The sequence below is a fragment of the Panulirus ornatus genome, chromosome 13 (assembly GCF_036320965.1).
Source record: "Panulirus ornatus isolate Po-2019 chromosome 13, ASM3632096v1, whole genome shotgun sequence".
In the NCBI taxonomy this organism is placed as follows: Eukaryota; Metazoa; Arthropoda; class Malacostraca; order Decapoda; family Palinuridae; genus Panulirus; species Panulirus ornatus.
Window position 1 is genome coordinate 60,116,105 of NC_092236.1, and position 19,288 is coordinate 60,135,392.

Here is a 19,288-nt window from a genome sequence, read left to right on the forward strand (position 1 = left end):
CTCCACCCTATTTGCCTATGTCACAGGTGGTCTTCCACTCACATCAACCCCTTTAATTGTACTATCATACGCTCTCCTTGTACAATACCAATCTTCCATTCTTTCTACATGCCCAAACCACCAAAAAGGATTACACTTCACTCATTCTACCACTCCACAATTCACTTTCTTTGCATTCCCTGCTATACCACAGCTTTCATACACACTTTCATTTCCTTCTTCATTCCATCTAGTCACACCACATGCTCTTCTCAAATAACTTGTTTCCACGTCCTGGATTCTCGACCTCTGTGCCTCATTCCACGTCCATGTTTTGGCTCCATAGGTTATGGTTAGGAGGACTATGCTCTCCCTTAATCCTATCTTCACTTCCATACTTACACCTCTACCCTTTATTATTCTATTAAGGGGCCTAATGACTTTTCTACCCTAGACTGCTCTCCCCCTTATCTCTCCTTCTATATCACTACACTTATCCAAGACAGCTCCCAGATACTTAAATTCCCTTATTTCCATTATTTCCAGTCTTTTAACCCCATATCCATAGCACAGTTTAGTACACTTTCTTCTTTCACTCTATATGGTTTTACAAAATCTATACTTTCACTCTGTTTCCTTTTAAACACCATAACTTTACTTTTACTTATATTCACCTTCATTTGCCTACACCATTATGACAACCCTCTTCTGCAACTCCTATTCACTCTCAGCAAACAACACAGTATCATCCACAATCAGGTTTGCCACCTGCCACCAAATCTCACTGCCACACTCCATCTTTGCACCCCACTTCCGTACTTTTGCTTTCATCTCTCTTATCACTCCATACATATATATGTGAATAAGAGAAAGGTTATTAAGGTTCTGTAGGGTTGAGGGACAAGTCAATTGGGAGATAAGTTTGAATGGAAAAAACTGGAGGAAGTGAAGTGTTTTAGATATCTGGGAGTGGATTTAGTGGGAGACAGCAACTAAGTATAATAATAATAAATCTATTTATTTATCATACTTTGCGACAAAGCAAAATAAATAAATAAATAAATACTTTGTCGCTGTCTCCCACATTAGCGAGGTAGCGCAAAGAAACAGATGAAAGAATGGCCCAACCCACCACATACACATGTATATACATGAATGCCCACACATGCACATATACATAACTATACATTTCAACGTATGCATACATATACATACACAGACAAATACATATATACGCATGTACATATTCATACTTGCTGCCCTCAGCAATGACATCACACAGCCCTGCCTCACACCTACATGTATCCCAGAACTTTCAATCAGCTCTCCATCCACTCTTACACATGCATTTGCTACTCTATAGAAGGCTTTTACACCATCCAACAGTTGTTTTCCTATACCATATATCATTCAGACATCCCACTCGACTCTGTCAAATGCTTTCTCCAAATCCAATAAAGCTACATACCAGTTCTTACCTTTCACTAAATACTTTTCCATGGTCATCTTTGTTGCAAAAATCTGATCCACACATCCCCTACCTTTCCTAAAGCCCCTTTGATCTTCACTTATTCTACATTCACTCACTTATATCACTCTGTCAATTAATATTCTGGTATACGCTTTTCCTGGTATACTTAACATACTTATTCCTCTACAATTGCAACATACTTCCTTAGCACCTTCTCCTTTGAATAAAGGAATGATAATAACTTTCACCCAATTCCAAGGTACAAACTTCTGTTTACATGTTAAATTACACATAAGATGCATCCACTCCATCAAACTTTCTCCATACTTTAGCATTTCAGCCATAATCCCATCCACTCCCGGTGTCTTTTCTTACCTTCAGCCTCATTACTGCCCCTCTTACCTCCCATTTTGCTATAAGCACCTGCACTTGTATCCTCTTCTTTCCATCCTCCATTCCCATGCATGTAACAATTGCTGCCTCCCCTTCTCCCACATTCATCGGTTCTTCAAAATACTCTTTCCATCTTCCTTTCACTTCCTCCTTTTGATTTGACAATTCCCCTTCCTTACTTCTCACATCAACACTTCCACTCTTACATCCACCTCTCCTTTTTCACCTCCTTCCACTACAGTTTCTTATTATCCCAAAAGTTTTCACTTAACTTTCTTCCAAAATCTTCATCTGCTGTTCCTTTGCTTTCCTCTATCAGCTTCTTAACATTCTGCTTATATACTTTGTATTCTTCCCTCCCCCTTCACTGAACTTCCACTGGTATATTCCTATTGAGCAATCTACTATATGCTTTTTTCTTCTCTTCCACAACATTTCTAATCTCTTCTGTCCACCACTCAATGCCCTTTTCATTCCTTAACCTAACTACCTTGTATCCAACCACTTATTCTATAACCTTTAATAGTAGTTTTCTAAACATTTTAAACATCTTATTCACACATGACTGCATTCCTACATTCACTGCACTTCCATCTAAGTTTTCAGTTACCTTCTTTTCACCCTCCTCCCTCCATCTTTTCTGATTCATCTTCTCACTTGCCAACACTTTTACCACTCCATTCTTCTTTACCCCATACCTCCACTTCTCCCTAATCCTCATCCTCACAAGAACTATGAAAAGGTCAGAGTTTCCTAAGAATCCTCTCACAACTCTAGCATCCAGCACAGCCTTTCTCAATCTTTCATCCACTGCCATATAGTCAATCAAAGCCTTTGCACACTTTAATATCACAAAGGTTCCTAAAAGTATCAATAATCCAACAAAAAATTAAATCAATTTGATATTTGATATAACTTTTAGAGACAGAGGCATGCAAGAATGGTTTAAGTGGAGACTCTCTTGCCCTGGCCACCCCCTTGACAGGAGTTCCTGGAGAAAATAGAAGCCAGTGATATTGAAAAATAGAACATTTAACTTTTTCAATATGCAAAGGATATATGTCTTAAATCCGGTATTAACATTCCTTGAAATACATGGGGAACAGAGAAAAATTATGATTTACATAAAAGGCAGAAAATACATGACAAATTTTTCTACCACAAAATGTTCTTAAATTTGCTCAACTTACTCATTTCCTACCCTAGGAGCCCCTTTTATCATTATGAGGTTCCTGCAGCAGTCAAGCAGCTGACCATTTCCACTGGTCAGGACCAGAGGTCATAGAGTGCTATGATGTATGTGCATCTATGTGCAAAAAGTGCAGTGCAACTGAGTAGTGTGCTCAGTGTCTTTCACTCGACTAAGTCAATATACAGCTACATTCCTTATTCACTTAGAAAAAAAAATTGAATTCCAATATGCATTAAATAATGTCACAATGTAAAATCAGAAGAATCTCGGAAAAGTGAAAATTTTCTGGTGAGAAATAAATGTAATTTTTATTTTCCAACTTATAATTCATGAAAATTACAATAATGACATCACACAATACAGTATTATGTATATTATCAATTCTTTACATCTGTATCTAATGCAAAATATGGCTAATATCCTAAATCTATACTCATCAAGTCTTTCACATCAGTCAAGTGCTGTTTAATCAGTAGGTTTTGGCCTTAGATGTTCTCAGTCTTAGAACTGGTACAGTTAACTGAAGTATGTCAGGGGTTTCAACCTCCTCATCACCCAATTGTACCACTGATGCATAATAATCAGTATTCACTGGGGTCCTCCAACTCACTCCTGCTCTCAGATGCTGCCAAAATGGCTTCAACTTTTGCATCATTTGCAGCTTTCTTCCTCTTGGTACTCACAATTGCTATGGGAAAGACAAAAAATTTTGGAAATCATTACCAAGAACAGAAAAACACCATTTAGAAGCCTATTATACAATCTTTGTCTTATATCAGCATAAAAGGGAAAGTAAAGCATTATAGTCACATAGTTAACACATGGTTGACTACTATATCAATAATATAACAATCAAAACAAAAGAATTTAATGACACAAGAGGTAAATGGGTACTCACTCAATATATAATCAGTCTGCAGATCAAATGCAAACAAATACCATATGCTGTGCTGCTTAAAGATGGTAACCCTCCAAAACTCCTGGGCTAAATATGCCTATAAGACAATATAAAACAAGGTTGTTAATATCACAGACTAACATATATAACATTTGTAACTTGTTTACAGATGAAAATCCAAGTTCAAACATCATACTTGTACATATAGACTGAATGAAGAAATGCAAGTGCAAAAACTAAACACCGACATATCTTAGCAGGTTGTTACAAAACCTTCGGCATGCAGCAGTATATATCAGAGGATAGGTATCTCAATACTAAATGTATCCATATTATATGATATACAATATAAAATTAACTAATCAACAAAATAAACCTTATAACTCCAAGAGTTGGAGAGCAACTTACTACAAGGTTGGTTAGCTGGGCATCTGTACACAAACGCTCTGGCAGTGCTACTCATATATGACAGCATGCATAGAGATGTGGCAACTTTTTTAAGGATGTAGGGGGTTCATGATTGTCGTTGTAGAGGGAAATGTTTTCTTGAAGCCATGGGGTAAATTCTATTGTCATCATCCAATGGAATAATTGGATATACCTGACTGATGCAGCAAAAGTGTTAAGAGCATCATATCTCATTCACATCACATCTCCAGTGTGTAGGCTAGCTCTAACAATAAAGGTGAGTATAATCAACCATTATGACAAATATCTTATATAACCAAAAATGAAACTTTGAACAGAAATGGCTGTAACTAACTAGTCAATAAGTGATGCAAATGGCTGGACAGTTAGGGATGTTCCAAGAATGATAAGAAGGTCACATTTTGGAAAATCAGCCTGCATCAGTTGAAAGAATCGTGGTGGAAGATTCTCCCGGAAAAAGACAATGTCAGGTTTTACAAGGCCACTGCATTCAAGACAAGTTGGGATGTTGTCCTTGAAGATTTCCTCTGTAAAACAAGAGTGGTAAAGGTTTCTTAAAATGCTATTAAGTCATAAAAGCAATTCAAGGCATTAAATATGCAATGCTTTTTATTCAACTGAAGTAATGTATATATTACAACTTACATATCATAAAACTATTATGTGGTTAATGGGATTCTGTTCATGTTACATATATTCTAATCAAGTTCAGCTGACATCAGGATATGGTATGTCACCGCATATTTTTGACATCTTAATCATAAAGATGATGCAGGAAAACTTAGTAGTGATACATAAAAGAAGGGCTGAGGAGATAGCAAAGTTCCAGACACTGAACTGAAGAGATGAGGGGGATAATTGCAGTTCAAAACACTGTTACAGACATATAAAACAGATTAAAGTGATGTGAAAGTTGATGGTAGCACTGAATAAATATGGAGGCAGAGAGAAACAGTATCATTATTACCATTATATAACCCCAGACCCCCTTTCTCTTAAAGTAGTCCAGTAGCTTCAAGGCTGTACTACTTCCAATAGGGAAATAATGGATTTTGAGAAATTCCCTCATAAAACTGTACTCACTTTTGTCAACAGATGATGATACAACCTTGCCAAAGGTGATTTTTCATGTGGTGGAACCACAAGAAAGAGGAGTCCAGTAACACCAGAGAAACAGAAAAACTCAAAAAATAGGACAAGTGGTAACCACTAAGCATAGCCCTGCCATTCAGGCTCAATTTTGTCAAATGCACATTTGGAAGTACTCCTCCTTGCTCCCTTCAATTCTGACACATTTTTTGTCTCGGTAAATCTCTCTTTGTTCATCCTCTCCATATGTCCAAACCATTTCAGCACATCCAGGTTCTCTCTCTCAATCATACTCTGCTTACTACCACATCTCTTTCCTGAGACCTTTCTTTATGTGACCATTTAGCCTCCCACAATCTACTGTTCTCAGGCATTTCATTTCCAACAATTCCATACTTTTCCCTTCTTTTCATAATGATGGCCCATCCTTCACATCCATACAACACCATGAGGACTTCTATACTTTTAAACATACCAATCTTTGCTTTAATGCACAATTATATCTCCTTCCACATACTCCTTATTGCATCCAAGATCTTAGCCCCCTTACCCACCTTATGACTCACATAAGCCTCCATGGTTCCATCCACAGATACAAACATTCCCAGGTATCTACAACATTCCATTCCTCCAGGTCCCCCTGCATGTGCGTGAGGTAGCGCTTGGAAAACACAACAAAGGCCACATTTGTTCACACTCAGTCTCTAAATGTCATGTATAATGCACCCAAACCACAGCTCCCTTTCCACATCCAGGCCCCGCAGAACTTTCCGTGGTTTATACCAGACGCTTCACATGCCCTGGTTCAATCCAGTGACAGCACGTCGACCCCGGTATACCACATCGTTCCAATTCTCTCTATTCCTTGCACGCCTTTCACCCTCCTGCAAGTTCAGGCCCCAATCACTCAAAATCTTTTTCACTCCATCTTTCCACCTCCAATTAGTCTCCCACTTCTCCTCGTTCCCTCCACCTCTGACACATATATCCTCTTGGTCAATCTTTCCTCACGCATTCTCTCCATGTGACCAAACCATTTCAAAACATTCTCTTCTGCTCTCTCAACCACACTCTTTTTATTACCACACATCGCTCTTACCCTATTATTACTTACTCGATCAAACCACTTCACACCACATATTGCCCTCAAACATCTCATTTCCAGCACATCCACCCTCCTCCGCATCACTCTATCTATAGCCCACACCTTGCAACCATATAACATTGTTGGAACCACTATTCCTTCAAACATACCCATTTTTGCTTTCCAAGATAATGTTCTCGACTTCCACACATTCTTCAACGCTCCCAGAACTTTCGCCCCCTCCCCCATCCTATGATTCACTTCCGCTTCCATGGTTCCATCCGCTGCCAAATCCACTCCCATATCTAAAACACTTCACTTCCTCCAGTTTTTCTCCATTCAAACTTACCTCCCAACTGACTTGTCCCTCAACCCTACAGTACCTAATAACCTTGCTCTTATTCACATTTACTCTCAGCTTTCTTCTTTCACACACTTTACCAAACTCAGTTACCAGCTTTTGCAGTTTCTCACACCAATCAGCCACCAGCGCTGTATCATCAGCGAACAACAACTGACTCACTTCCCAAGCTCTCTCACCCACAACAGACTTCATACTTGCCCCTCTTTCCAAAACTCTTGCATTCACCTCCCTAACAACCCCATTCATAAACAAATTAAATAACCATGGAGACATCACCCACCCCAGCCACAAACCTACATTCACTGAGAACCAATCACTTTCCTCTCTTCCTACACGTACACATGCCTTACGTCCTCGATAAAAACTTTTCACTGATTCTAACAACTTGCCTCCAACACCATATATTCTTAATACCTTCCACAGAGCATCTCTATCAACTCTATCATATGCCTTCTCCAGATCCATAAATGCTACATACAAATCCATTTGCTTTTCCAAGTATTGCTCACATACATTCTTCAAAGCAAACACCTGATCCACACGTCCTCTACCACTTCCGAAACCACACTGCTCTTCCCAAATCTGATGCTCTGTACATGCCTTCACCCTCTCAATCAATACCCTCCCATATAATTTCCCAGGAATATTTAACAAACTTATACCTCTGTAATTTGAGCACTCACTTTCATCCCCTTTGCCTTTGTACAAGGGCAATATGCAAACATTCCGCCAATCCTCAGGCACCTCACCATGAGTCATACATACATTAAATAACCTTACCAAATATATACATAGATATATGAATGGAATGAACCAAAAACAGAGTGGGTGAAGGGAAATATCAGAATTGTGAAGTATGCATCGGTATGTGTATCTGCGTGTGTTAATATGAAAATAAGTGAGAGGAGCAAACAGATAAAAGTAGCAGGTAGGAACATTTATGTAAGAGCATTAGGTAGAAACATTAGGTACAAGTAGTAGGTAGGAACATTACGCAGGAGCAATAATTAGAAGCTATCAGCAGAGACATTAGGTGGGAGCCTCTGCAAACTCTGTGCTAGACTTGTCCTCTGCCAGTGGCCTGTTAAGGGTGAGGCACTAAAGGCTAAGAGGCAGCACTGGAGTTCACTAGTTATGGGGACTCTATTCCTGTGGTATCCCCTTCAAGGAGTTCCAAAGGGAACAGTCTTTACAGATATAAATAAATAGAGAGAAGGATAAAATACACATTTCTGGAGAAATGTGAATGACTGTATAAATGGTTTTAAGAATGAGAGAAATGTGGTTGTAATGGGTGATAAGAATGCGAAAGTGGGATGTGATGAAATTGGCCACATAGTTAGTAAATGGATAGTGCCTGGAGTGAATGTATCAATGTATCAGATGGATTTATTCCTTGCAAACACTTTTTTTCAGCACAAGATGATCCACAAGAATACATGAATGAGAAATGATGAAAGAGAAGAGCAAAAGGGTTTGACTGACTAAGCGGCAAAGGATGAAATACTAGGAAAAGCCTTGATACATGCAAGAGTTGTGAGAGGATTCTTTGAAGACTGACCATTTTGCAATTATTGAGGAAATGAGGGTCAAGGAGAAGTAGAGGTATGTACGGAACAATGGTGATGTAAAAGTGTTGGCAAGCAAGAAAATGTATCAGAAAAAATGCTAGAAGGAATATGAAAGGAGGGTGATGGAAAGTTTAGATAGAAGTGCAGGGAATGTATGAAAGCAGTCATATGTGAATGAGGTGTTAAAAATGCTGATAAAAAGACTATTAAAGGTTGCACAATTAGTTATTGGATACAAGGGTGTGAGATACAAGAATAAAAAAGAAAATTCATAGTGGATAGAAGAAATTAGAAATGCTATGGGAGAGAAGGAAAAGGCATATGGTAGATTGCTCAAAAGGAATGTATCAGAGGATGTTCAGTAAAGTAGGGAAGAATATAAGATGTGTAAGCAGTGTTATGAAGCTGATTGTGGAAAGCAAAGAAAGAGTAGATGAAGATTTTGGAAAAGAGAAAGAGGAGGCGGTAAGAGTGAAAAAGTTAAAGTGAGAAGTAAGGAAGGGGACTTGCTGAATCAAAAGGAGGAATTGAAATGAAGATGGAAAAAATATTTTGAAGAACTGATGAATGTCAGAAGTGAAGCAGCAATTGTTGCATGCATGGATATGAAGGATAGAAGGAAGAGGATACGAGTGCAAGGGCCGACACCAAAAAAGGGGGTAAAAAGAGTGATAACGTTGTTGAAGGCAGGAATTGTACCTGGAGTGGATGAAATTATGGCTGAAATGCTGAAGTATGGAGAAGAAAGTGTGATAGAGTAGATGCATCTGATATGAAATACAGTATGAGACAGAGGGTTGTGCCTGAGGAAAAGTGAAAGCTATTATTATTATTTTCTTTCACAGGAAAAGATGCTAAGGATGTATGTAACAATTATGGGGGAATAAATATGTTGAGTATACCAGGGAATGTGTGAGCAAGAATGTTGATAGAGAGTGATGAAAGTGACTGAATGGAGAATAAGTGAGTAGCATGGGGGTTTTAGGAAATGTAGGGAATGTGTGGATCAGATTTTTGTGGTGAAAATGACTGTGGAAAGTACTTAGCAAAATGTAATAAGTTGTACGCAGCTTTTATGGATCTGTAGAAAGTGTATGACAGAGTCTAAAGGAAAGAGAGAACATTATTTCAGAGAAAAAATGGATATGTCTGAAGGAATAGTAGTTCCAACAATATTATATGGTTGCAAGGCATAAGCTATACATAGAGTTGTAGGAAGACAGTGGATGTGTTGGAAATGAAATGTTCTGTCAATGTCCTGAACCAGGGCATATGAAGCAGCTGGGTGAAACCAAAAACAAGTTTGTATGGCCTGGTAATGGATAGGGGGCTGTGGTTCTGGTGCATTGCTTATCACCGCTAGAGAATGGATATGAACAACTGTGGCCTTTCTTCATCTGTTACAGGTGCTATCTTGATAATATGGGAAATGGTGATAAAGGATGAAAAAAAATATGTACATATAAATAAAATTAAGCACGCATCCAAATGGAAATGACTGGGACATATAATATAAATGTCCATGACAAACTGAAAAAAAATACTGTATCCTCAATGCAATGTAATTATAAATTATCATTAAACATCTGCCATTACACAAATGTACTTCCAACTAACCTTTAATCCATTCCTGGCTGTACTCCTTCCGACATGAAATACAGTGTGAAGTCCTAAAGGTACCATGAGCCTCCACTATTTTCTCAGAGGGAATTCCTGCTACATGCTCTAAGGTGTCAACATTCTGAAAATACAAAGTTTTGCATAACTACACACAAAGTTCCCCTTCATCAATCCTTGTAATTCACCTCATATCTTATTGACTGATTCTTATATTCTGTGATTCCAGGTGGTATGCATCTTTCTTCACTCTTTTCAGTTTTATTTTGTGCGCTAACAATAAATTCTTCATCAATGCCTACGACAGTCTATTCTGAAGTTGCTTGAACTACTGTGTAACTGAGACAATAAAGAAAGCACCTACAGTAATCTGGGGATCTATAGCTCATAGGAGTACTAACTTCTCTTCTTAATGTATGTCCTATATATGCCCTAATAGTTATCTCTCTTTCATACAGACTATTAAAAATGAAACTAAGTGACTTAAGAATAATTTCAACAAAACTTAAAAATATGTTGAAGGGATTAAAGAAACCTGATCTGATAATAATATTGGCTGGTGGCTTTAACTTCCATTTTATTGGAAGGCAGGAAAGAGGATTAGAGTGTGGATGTATATAAAATAACAAGAAAACAATAATGGATCAGCAGATGAAAGAAAACAGTTCCCAAGATTAATCAATTTCTATGTCATTCAGCCTTGTGCAGGTAAATCAAAGACCAACAAGAGGTAGCAATATCATATATCTTATTTCTACAAAGGACATGGCACTGTTTTCAGATATAATCATACAAAATTTAAGTTTATCAAATCATAACATCAAAAAATTCACAAAGAAAAAAATGAAAATCAATGAATGTCAGCACAATAAAGCTACAGAGAGAACAACAATGGGTTGAATGATATATATTTTCATCACAACAAATCAGACAGAAAAAAGATCGTTGAGAGGAACATAAGCACAAATTGGAATGAGATCTTCTGAGGCAATAATCTTTTATCAAACATAAAAAAAAGTACAAAATGGGAAATACTTATGGACTGAACACTATGGATGAATAAAAGAATGGCACTGAAAAAGAAGAAAAAGACAGCAACAAAAGAAGCAAGAGTAAAATAAATTGTTGAGAAAATAAAGAATGCTAATGTAGAAATAATCTAATCCATCACAGAAGAGACCAAAAATGGATGAAGAAAAAGTTATAAAGAACATGAAAAGAAAGCCAAATTAACTATAACCAACACATGGGCAGCTGCAATTCTGCACACAAATCTACTATCTCACTTTGTCACAGTAATATTTGACAACACTTAACTCATAAAACTCATTCTTCATAACTTTAGATTTTCTAGTGCTAATTCGCGAAATCTATACTTTTACTCTGTTTCCTTTCAAACACCATTACTTACTTTTATTGCATTTACCTTCAATTGCCTATGCTTACACATGTCACAAAACACACGTACAACCTTCTGCAACTCCTCTTCACTATCAGCAAACAACACAGTTACATTTGCATAAAGGCTTGTCACAAGCTAAGAAACCTGACCACCACACTCCATCTTCACACTACTTTTCCCTAGTTTTGCTTTAATCTTCATTAACAGTTCACCAATTTATATGTTAAAAACCTATGGTGACACCACACTGCCTTGCCTCATACCCAAACTATACCAAAACTTTTACTTAACTCTCCATCCACTCTTACATATGCATTTGCCATCCAACAGTTGTCCCCCTACCTCATACAGATGCTCTCCAACATACGTTCAAATTCTGTTCTGACCGACTGGTCTTATCTCAAAATGTACATAAGTCAGACATTTGTAAGAATGGCATGCAGAACTTGTATATCTGTACAGCATTCTTTTATCCTACTCAATTTCTATCATGATTATCTCCTTTTTTATTAACCAGCTTTATCATATGATTCTGTAGTTTCTTCTTACCTTTCATTTAAGATTTTGTAGTTCATGGATTGATTCATCCAAACCTTCAATGAACATTTTGGCAGTTCCTTCATCAGCACTTGCTGCTTCACCTGTGACTCACTGTGCAAGCTATATCTTCTTTTAAATCTATTGAACCATTCATGAAATGCTAAGAAGTTCTCGATGTAATCCTCTCCCACTGGCTCCTTCAGAGTCTCAAAAAGACTTCTACACTTCGCCTGAATTGTTAGTAAGCTTCGGGGTACATGTTTTTGAATCTGATCTTCCATCCACAGCATTGACAACTTTTCCATTTTGTGGATGGGCCTTTGTCATTACTTTGTTATCATTGTAGACTTCATACTTGCTGAACCTTTCACTGCTTCAACTATATTTTCATACTCTCTTTGTCCTTTAAAAGTGTTGAGACCATCAAATGGGACAACTGTAGATCATGTGCAACCACTTCAATTTTTTTCCTCCTTCATATTGGGTGATTACCTTCATTTTCAATTCCAAATTAAGCATCTTCCTCAGCTTCTTGTCAGATCTATCAACATAAGATGGATTTTTCCTCTTGCTTGTCATCATCTTTGGGGTTTAATACAAAAATTATTTAATCCAGCAAAAAAATTTGTTAAATTCACTTGGATAACGTGCACTTACTGAATGGTAACTGAGAGCGAGAACTGAGAGAGATACTGTGATGCACACAGTGCCAGGGTCATCTGACATTCAATATCATACACACACAGCCATTAGCGCTGGCGAATATGGTTTAATCCAGCACAAAAATCTGTTAGATTCACTTGAATAACATGCACTTACCAAATGGTAACTGAGAGCGAGAACAGAGAGATGCTGTGATGTTCACAGTGCCAGGACCATCTGACATTCACTATCGTATGCATGCAGCCATTAGCACTGGCGGACATACGACTAAGCATAATCTTCATGTATGTGTTTTAATTCATATTTTTTCCAGTTGTATGTACAAAAGGTGGAAAGTTGGGGAGCATCTGTATATCCTTAAAACATCCCATAAAGCATTCCATGTGATTCTGTCATATGCTTTCTTCATGTCCAAAATAGGTGCATACAGCTTCTTACCTTATGCTACATACTTTTCCAAAGTCATTCTCATTGCAAAAATCTGATCCACACATCACCTACCTTTCCAAAAACCCTCTTGGTCCTCACTTGTTCTGCATTCAGTCACTTCCATTACTCTATCAATCAATACTCTTATATACATTTTTCTTGGTATACTTAACAGACTTACTCCCCTATAATTGCTACATATATCCTTAGTACCTATTCCTTTGAACAAAAGAACAATAATAGCTTTCATCTAACCCTCAGGTGCAACCTTCCGGTTCCATGTTAAATTACACATCAAATGCATCCACTCTATCATATTTTCTCCTCCATACTTCAACATTTCAGCTGTAATTCCATCCACTCCAGGTGTGTTTCCTACCATCAACCATCTTTTTACCTTTCTACCTCCCTTCTTGATATAAGCCCCTGCACTTGTATCCTTTTCCTTCCATACCAATGCATGTAATAAATGCTGCCTCACCTTCTTCCACATTCATCAGTTCTTCAAATTACTCTTACTGTCTTCATGTCAATCCCTCCTTTTGGTTCAGTAACTTCCCTTCCCGAATTCTACCATTAAACTTCCATCTCACATCCAACTTTTCCTCTTTCACCTCCTTCCAGCACAATTTCTTATTTTCCTTCAACTTTTCACTGAATTTCCTTCCAAAATCTTCATCTAATCTTTCATTGTTTTCCTACATCAGCTTCTTAATATTCCACTTACACATCTTATATTCTTCCCTCCTCCTCTACTGAACTTCTACTAGTACATTCCTTTCAAGCAATCTACCATAAGCCTTTTTCTTCTCTTACAGAGAAATTTTAATCTCACCCGTCCATCATGCATTTTCCATTTAAATTCTTACATCTCACAACTGTGTATCCTACTACTTATTCTAAAACCTTTAACAGCCTTCTTCTAAACATATTAAAAACCTCATTTACATATGACTACATCCCTACATTTACTGCACTTTCATCTACACTTTCTATCATCACTGTTTCATTTTCCTCCATGCATTGGGTCTCACTCATGATATACCCCAAGTATTTCCAGTCAATAATCTTCTTTACTCAGTAAACAACTCAACAAGCTGTTCACCATTTTCATTTACATCTGGTACCCCATGCAAAACAAACAGAGAATCAGTTGATTCTAATTTCACTCAAAGTTCAGCCAGAACTAAAAATTCTTGAATATATAAAGCATAAACTCAGGATTTCACACATGGTGACATAAAAAGGAGATAATTCTATAATCTGACTCAAAAGTAACTTAACTACCCTACTGTTCTGTCATCTGAATCAAAAGAAAACTTGGCTTACTGGTCTTATGAAGCTACTGACCTAGTTAAGGATCAGATTTTAATAACAGTGACTACCGTTTTTAAAATTTGCAGTCACAAACATCTTGAATTTCACTTCTGAAAACTATGGTTTTTAAGGTGAAGAATTTTCAAGCACTTTCTTAATAAAGTAAACAGTGTATGATCATAATGAAGCTGGAAAATATATTTTACAAAAAGGAGTAACATACCCTCCATGAAACCATAATTCATTTGGATTTAAGTAAAAGAACCTTCCATTACATGAATTGGTTAATTTGTTTACACAGCTTATCTGGCCTTCAGTTAGGATATTGACTGCGAGCTCTGTGAAACCCATGTGAGAGCAGTAATGATCTAAGTATAATCCAGTTTTTAGTCAGCCATGCATGGCCAGCCAAGAGTAAGCAGATATTCAACAAAAAATGATACTTTTTATTTGCATATTGAAATATCTTTACTGAAAACTTCCTAATGTGTATTCTTCATATTCTTTATGGTCATGATGAAAAAAAAATACTGTTAGACCTACTAACCTGTGTGTAATGTCTGAGAAGCAGTCCCTTCTCATGGAGCAAGCGAACAAACCAGTGAGAAGGTGTGGGGTTAAAAGCCCCTGGGTACAACTCTTTGGCAAGGACAAAGAAAGGCTTTGGATTGGTCTTGAAAAATTCAATATCAAAGATTGCTTCTGGGTGTGGCAAATTATATTTTTCCAAGTTGTTGTACAGCCCAGAGCCAGGACTACGGAAGTCAGGGATACCTGAAAACAAACATGGGATTTTTTAAATATACAACTGGAAATGTGTAAAGTTACTTAGATGCTACAGTACACTGACAAAGTATCTTAAAATTTTCAGAAAGTATCTAATTCTATCCCTATCCACCCAAAACAGTACTCTCTTTATAAGGTATAACATCACGATGCTGCAGCTGGGGTGTAAACACCTCAGTTTACTTGAAGTTTTTCAAAACTTCAATAATTTCAAAAGTAAACACATATATATTTTCCCGTGAACTCACTGGAATACATATTTCTCATATATATGTGTAATATACATGTGTACATTGAGATGTATAGACATGTATATTTGCGTGTGTGGACGAGTGTGTATATACATGTGTATGGGGGTGGGTTGGGCCATTTCTTTCGTCTGTTTCCTTGCGCTACCTCGCAAACGCGGGAGACAGCGACAAAGCAAAATAATAATATATAAAATAATTTTCATTTTCTATTATACTTATTCGCTGTCTCCTGCGTTTGCGAGGTAGCGCAAGGAAACAGATGAAAGAATGGCCCAACCCACCCACATACACATGTATATACATAAACGCCCACATATGCACATATACATACCTATACATTTCAACGTATACATACATATACATACACAGACATATACATATATACACATGTACACACTCATACTTGCTGCCCCCATCCATTCCCGTCGCCACCCCACCACACTTGAAACAGCACCCCTCCCACCCCCTATGCACACATGAGGTAGTGCCAGGAAAAGACAACAAAGGCAACATTCATTCACACTCAGTCTCTAGCTGTCATGTGTAATGCACTGAAACCACAGCTCCCGTTCCACATCCAGGCCCCACAAAACTTACCATGGTTTACCCCAGATGCTTCACATGCCCTGGCTTAATCCACTGACAGCATGTCCACCCTGGTATACCACATTGTTCCAATTCACTCTATTCACTGCACGCCTTTCACCCTCCTGTATGTTCAGGCCCCGATCGCTCAAAATCTTTTTGACCCCGTCTTTCCACCTTCAATTTGGTCTCCACTTCTCCTCCTTCCCTCCACCTCTGACACATATATATCCTCTTTGCCAATCTTTCCTTACTCATTCTCTACATGTGACCAAACCATTTCAATACACCCTCTTCTGCTCTCTCAACCACACTCATTTCATTATCACACATCTCTCTTACCTTTTCATTACTTACTTGATCAAACCACATATTGTCCTCAAACATTTCATTTCCAACACATCCATCTTCCTCCACACAACCCTATCTATAGCCCATGTCTCGCAACCATATAACATTATGGGAACCGCTATTCCTTCAAACATACCAATTTTTGCTCCCCGAGATAACGTTCTCGCCTTCCACACATTCTTCAATGTTCTCAGTAACTTCACCCCCTCTCCCACCCTGTGACTTACTTCCACTTCCATGGTTCCATCTGCTGCTAAATCCACTCCCAGATATCTAAAACACTTCACTTCCTCCAGTTTTTCTCCATTCAAACTTACCTCCCTGGGAATCAACTTGTCCCTCAACCCTACAGTACCTAATAACCTTGCTCATATTCACATTTACTCTCAGCTTTCTTCTTTCACACACTTTACCAAACTCAGTCACCAGCTTCTGCAGTTTCTCACCCAAATCAGCCACCAGTGCTGTATCATCAGCGAACAACAACTGACTTACTACCCAAGCTCTCTCATCCACAACAGACTGCATACTTGCCCCTCTCTCTAAAACTCTTGCATTCACCTCTCTAACAACCCCATCCATAAACAAATTAAACAACCATGGAGACATCATGCACCCCTGCCGAAAACCAACATTCACTGAGAACCAATCACTTTCCTCTCTTCCTACTCGTACACAAACCTTACATCCTCGATAAAAACTTTTCACTGCTTCCAGCAACTTGCCTTCCACGCTATATACTCTTTATACCTTCCACAGAGCATCTCTATCAACTCTATCATATGCCTTCTCCAGATCCATAAATGCTACATACAAATCCATTTGTCTTTCTAAGCATTTCTCACATACATTCTTCAAAGCAAACACCTGATCCAGACATCATCTACCACTTCTAAAACTACACTGCTCTTCCCCAATCTAATGTTATATAAATATATATTTATCTATTTATTATACTTTGTCACTGTCTCCCGCGTTAGCGAGGTAGCGTAAGGAAACAGACGAAAGAATGGCCCAACCAACCCACACACACATGTATATACATAGACGTCCACACACGCACATATACATACCTATACATTTCAACATATACATATATATATATATTCTTTTTTTTTTTTTTTTTTGCTTTGTCGCTGTCTCCCGCGTTTGCGAGGTAGCGCAAGGAAAGAGACGAAAGAAATGGCCCAACCCACCGCCATACACATGTATATACATACGTCCACACATGCAAATATACATACCTACACAGCTTTCCATGGTTTACCCCAGACGCTTCACATGCCTTGATTCAATCCACTGACAGCACGTCAACCCCGGTATACCACATCGCTCCAATTCACTCTATTCCTTGCCCTCCTTTCACCCTCCTGCATGTTCAGGCCCCGATCACACAAAATCTTTTTCACTCCATCTTTCCACCTCCAATTTGGTCTCCCTCTTCTCCTCGTTCCCTCCACCTCCGACACATATATTCTCTTGGTCAATCTTTCCTCACTCATTCTCTCCATGTGCCCGAACCATTTCAAAACACCCTCTTCTGCTCTCTCAACCATGCTCTTTTTATTTCCACACATTTCCACACAGTAACGTAAGGGTAAGAGAGATGTGTGGAAATAAAAAGAGCGTGGTTGAGAGAGCAGAAGAGGGTGTTTTGAAATGGTTTGGGCACACTACCAATTCACTCTATTCTTTGCACGCCTCTCAACCTCTTGCATGTTCAGGCTCCAATTACTTATCTTTTTCACTCAATCCTTCCACCTCCAATTTGGTCTCCTGCTTCTCCTTGTTCCCTCCACCTTTGACACATCTATCAAATGGCGAAGCCTCAGATTGGCTATGTGTAATGAGTGGTGCGCCACAGGGGTTAGTCCTAGGTCTAATTCTTTTCATAATATACATTAATGACCTAAAACTCTTTCTCATATCTAAGATCTCCAAATTTGCTAACGATACTAAACTTGGAGGTAGAGTTGTAAACAGGCGGGACTGCAAAATGATTCAAAGAGATCTTAAGCTACTAGCAGAGTGGTCAGACAGATGGCAAATGAAGTTTGATTTAGACAAGTGTAAAGTTATGCACTTTAGAGAAAAGGATATACGTTACAACTACAAACTATTCAGAAACTCTCTAGCTAAAGTAAATGAAGAAAAGTACCTTGACATTGTCATTACCAACAATCTAAATTACACTAAACACTGTCAAGCAGCAAGTAAAAAAGGCAACCAAATGTTAGGATTCATAGCAAGGAACATAGATAATAAGGCACCTGAAACAATTCTCACACTTTATAATTCTCTAGTAAGACCATCCCTTGAATATGCAATCACGTTTTGGTCCCCAAACTATAAAAAAGATAAGGAAAAATTAGAGCTACCTCACTGACACAGGAAACAGCGATCAAGTATATAAAAAAAATCATACATATTCGCCATTTCCCACATTAGCGAGGTAGCATTCAGAACAGAGGACAGAGCCTTAAGAGGGAACATCCTCACTTGGCTCCTTCTCTATTCCTTCTTTTCGAAAAGTATAACAAGATGGGATGATTTCCAAAACCCATATTCCCACCCCTTTTAGTCGCCTTCTATGACATGCAGGGAATATGTGGGAAGTATTCTTTCTCCCTTCTTCCTTTCTAAAATGATGTTGGAGTCCATCAATGAAGTTGGCATCCTCTTGCAAGCAGTGGTAACTACATGAAGTGCTAGCATACCACATAAGCCCACCTTAATCACAGCTTAGCTGTTGCAAGAGGTGAAAATATCTTGTGCTCCCACTTATGCTCCAGAATTGTTTTTTCTCTTTGTACCTGTACTAATTATAATGGTTGGAAATACTCAACTTACAAGTAACAAATTAGCTCATTTAATTAC

The 19,288-nt window shown here is 38.1% G+C and overlaps 1 protein-coding gene across 5 annotated transcripts in view; it reads right to left on the minus strand.

Annotated features, from left to right (window-relative positions):
- The window catches only part of LOC139752956 (NAD-dependent protein deacetylase sirtuin-2-like), a 58,250-nt gene that overhangs the window by 10,612 nt on the left and 28,350 nt on the right, over positions 1-19,288 (minus strand). For 4 of the 5 annotated variants that reach the window (XM_071669075.1, XM_071669076.1, XM_071669078.1 and 1 more), the window contains exons 5-7: positions 14,986-15,212; positions 10,088-10,211; positions 4,697-4,889 (exon numbers count right to left, since the gene is read on the minus strand). In XM_071669075.1, coding sequence (XP_071525176.1) covers positions 4,697-4,889; positions 10,088-10,211; positions 14,986-15,212 — 544 coding nt within the window. Of the gene's footprint in view, positions 1-3,324; positions 3,724-3,933; positions 4,031-4,341; positions 4,890-10,087; positions 10,212-14,985; positions 15,213-19,288 lie in introns of those variants that run through there. The other variant, XR_011713621.1, reaches the window with a different exon arrangement.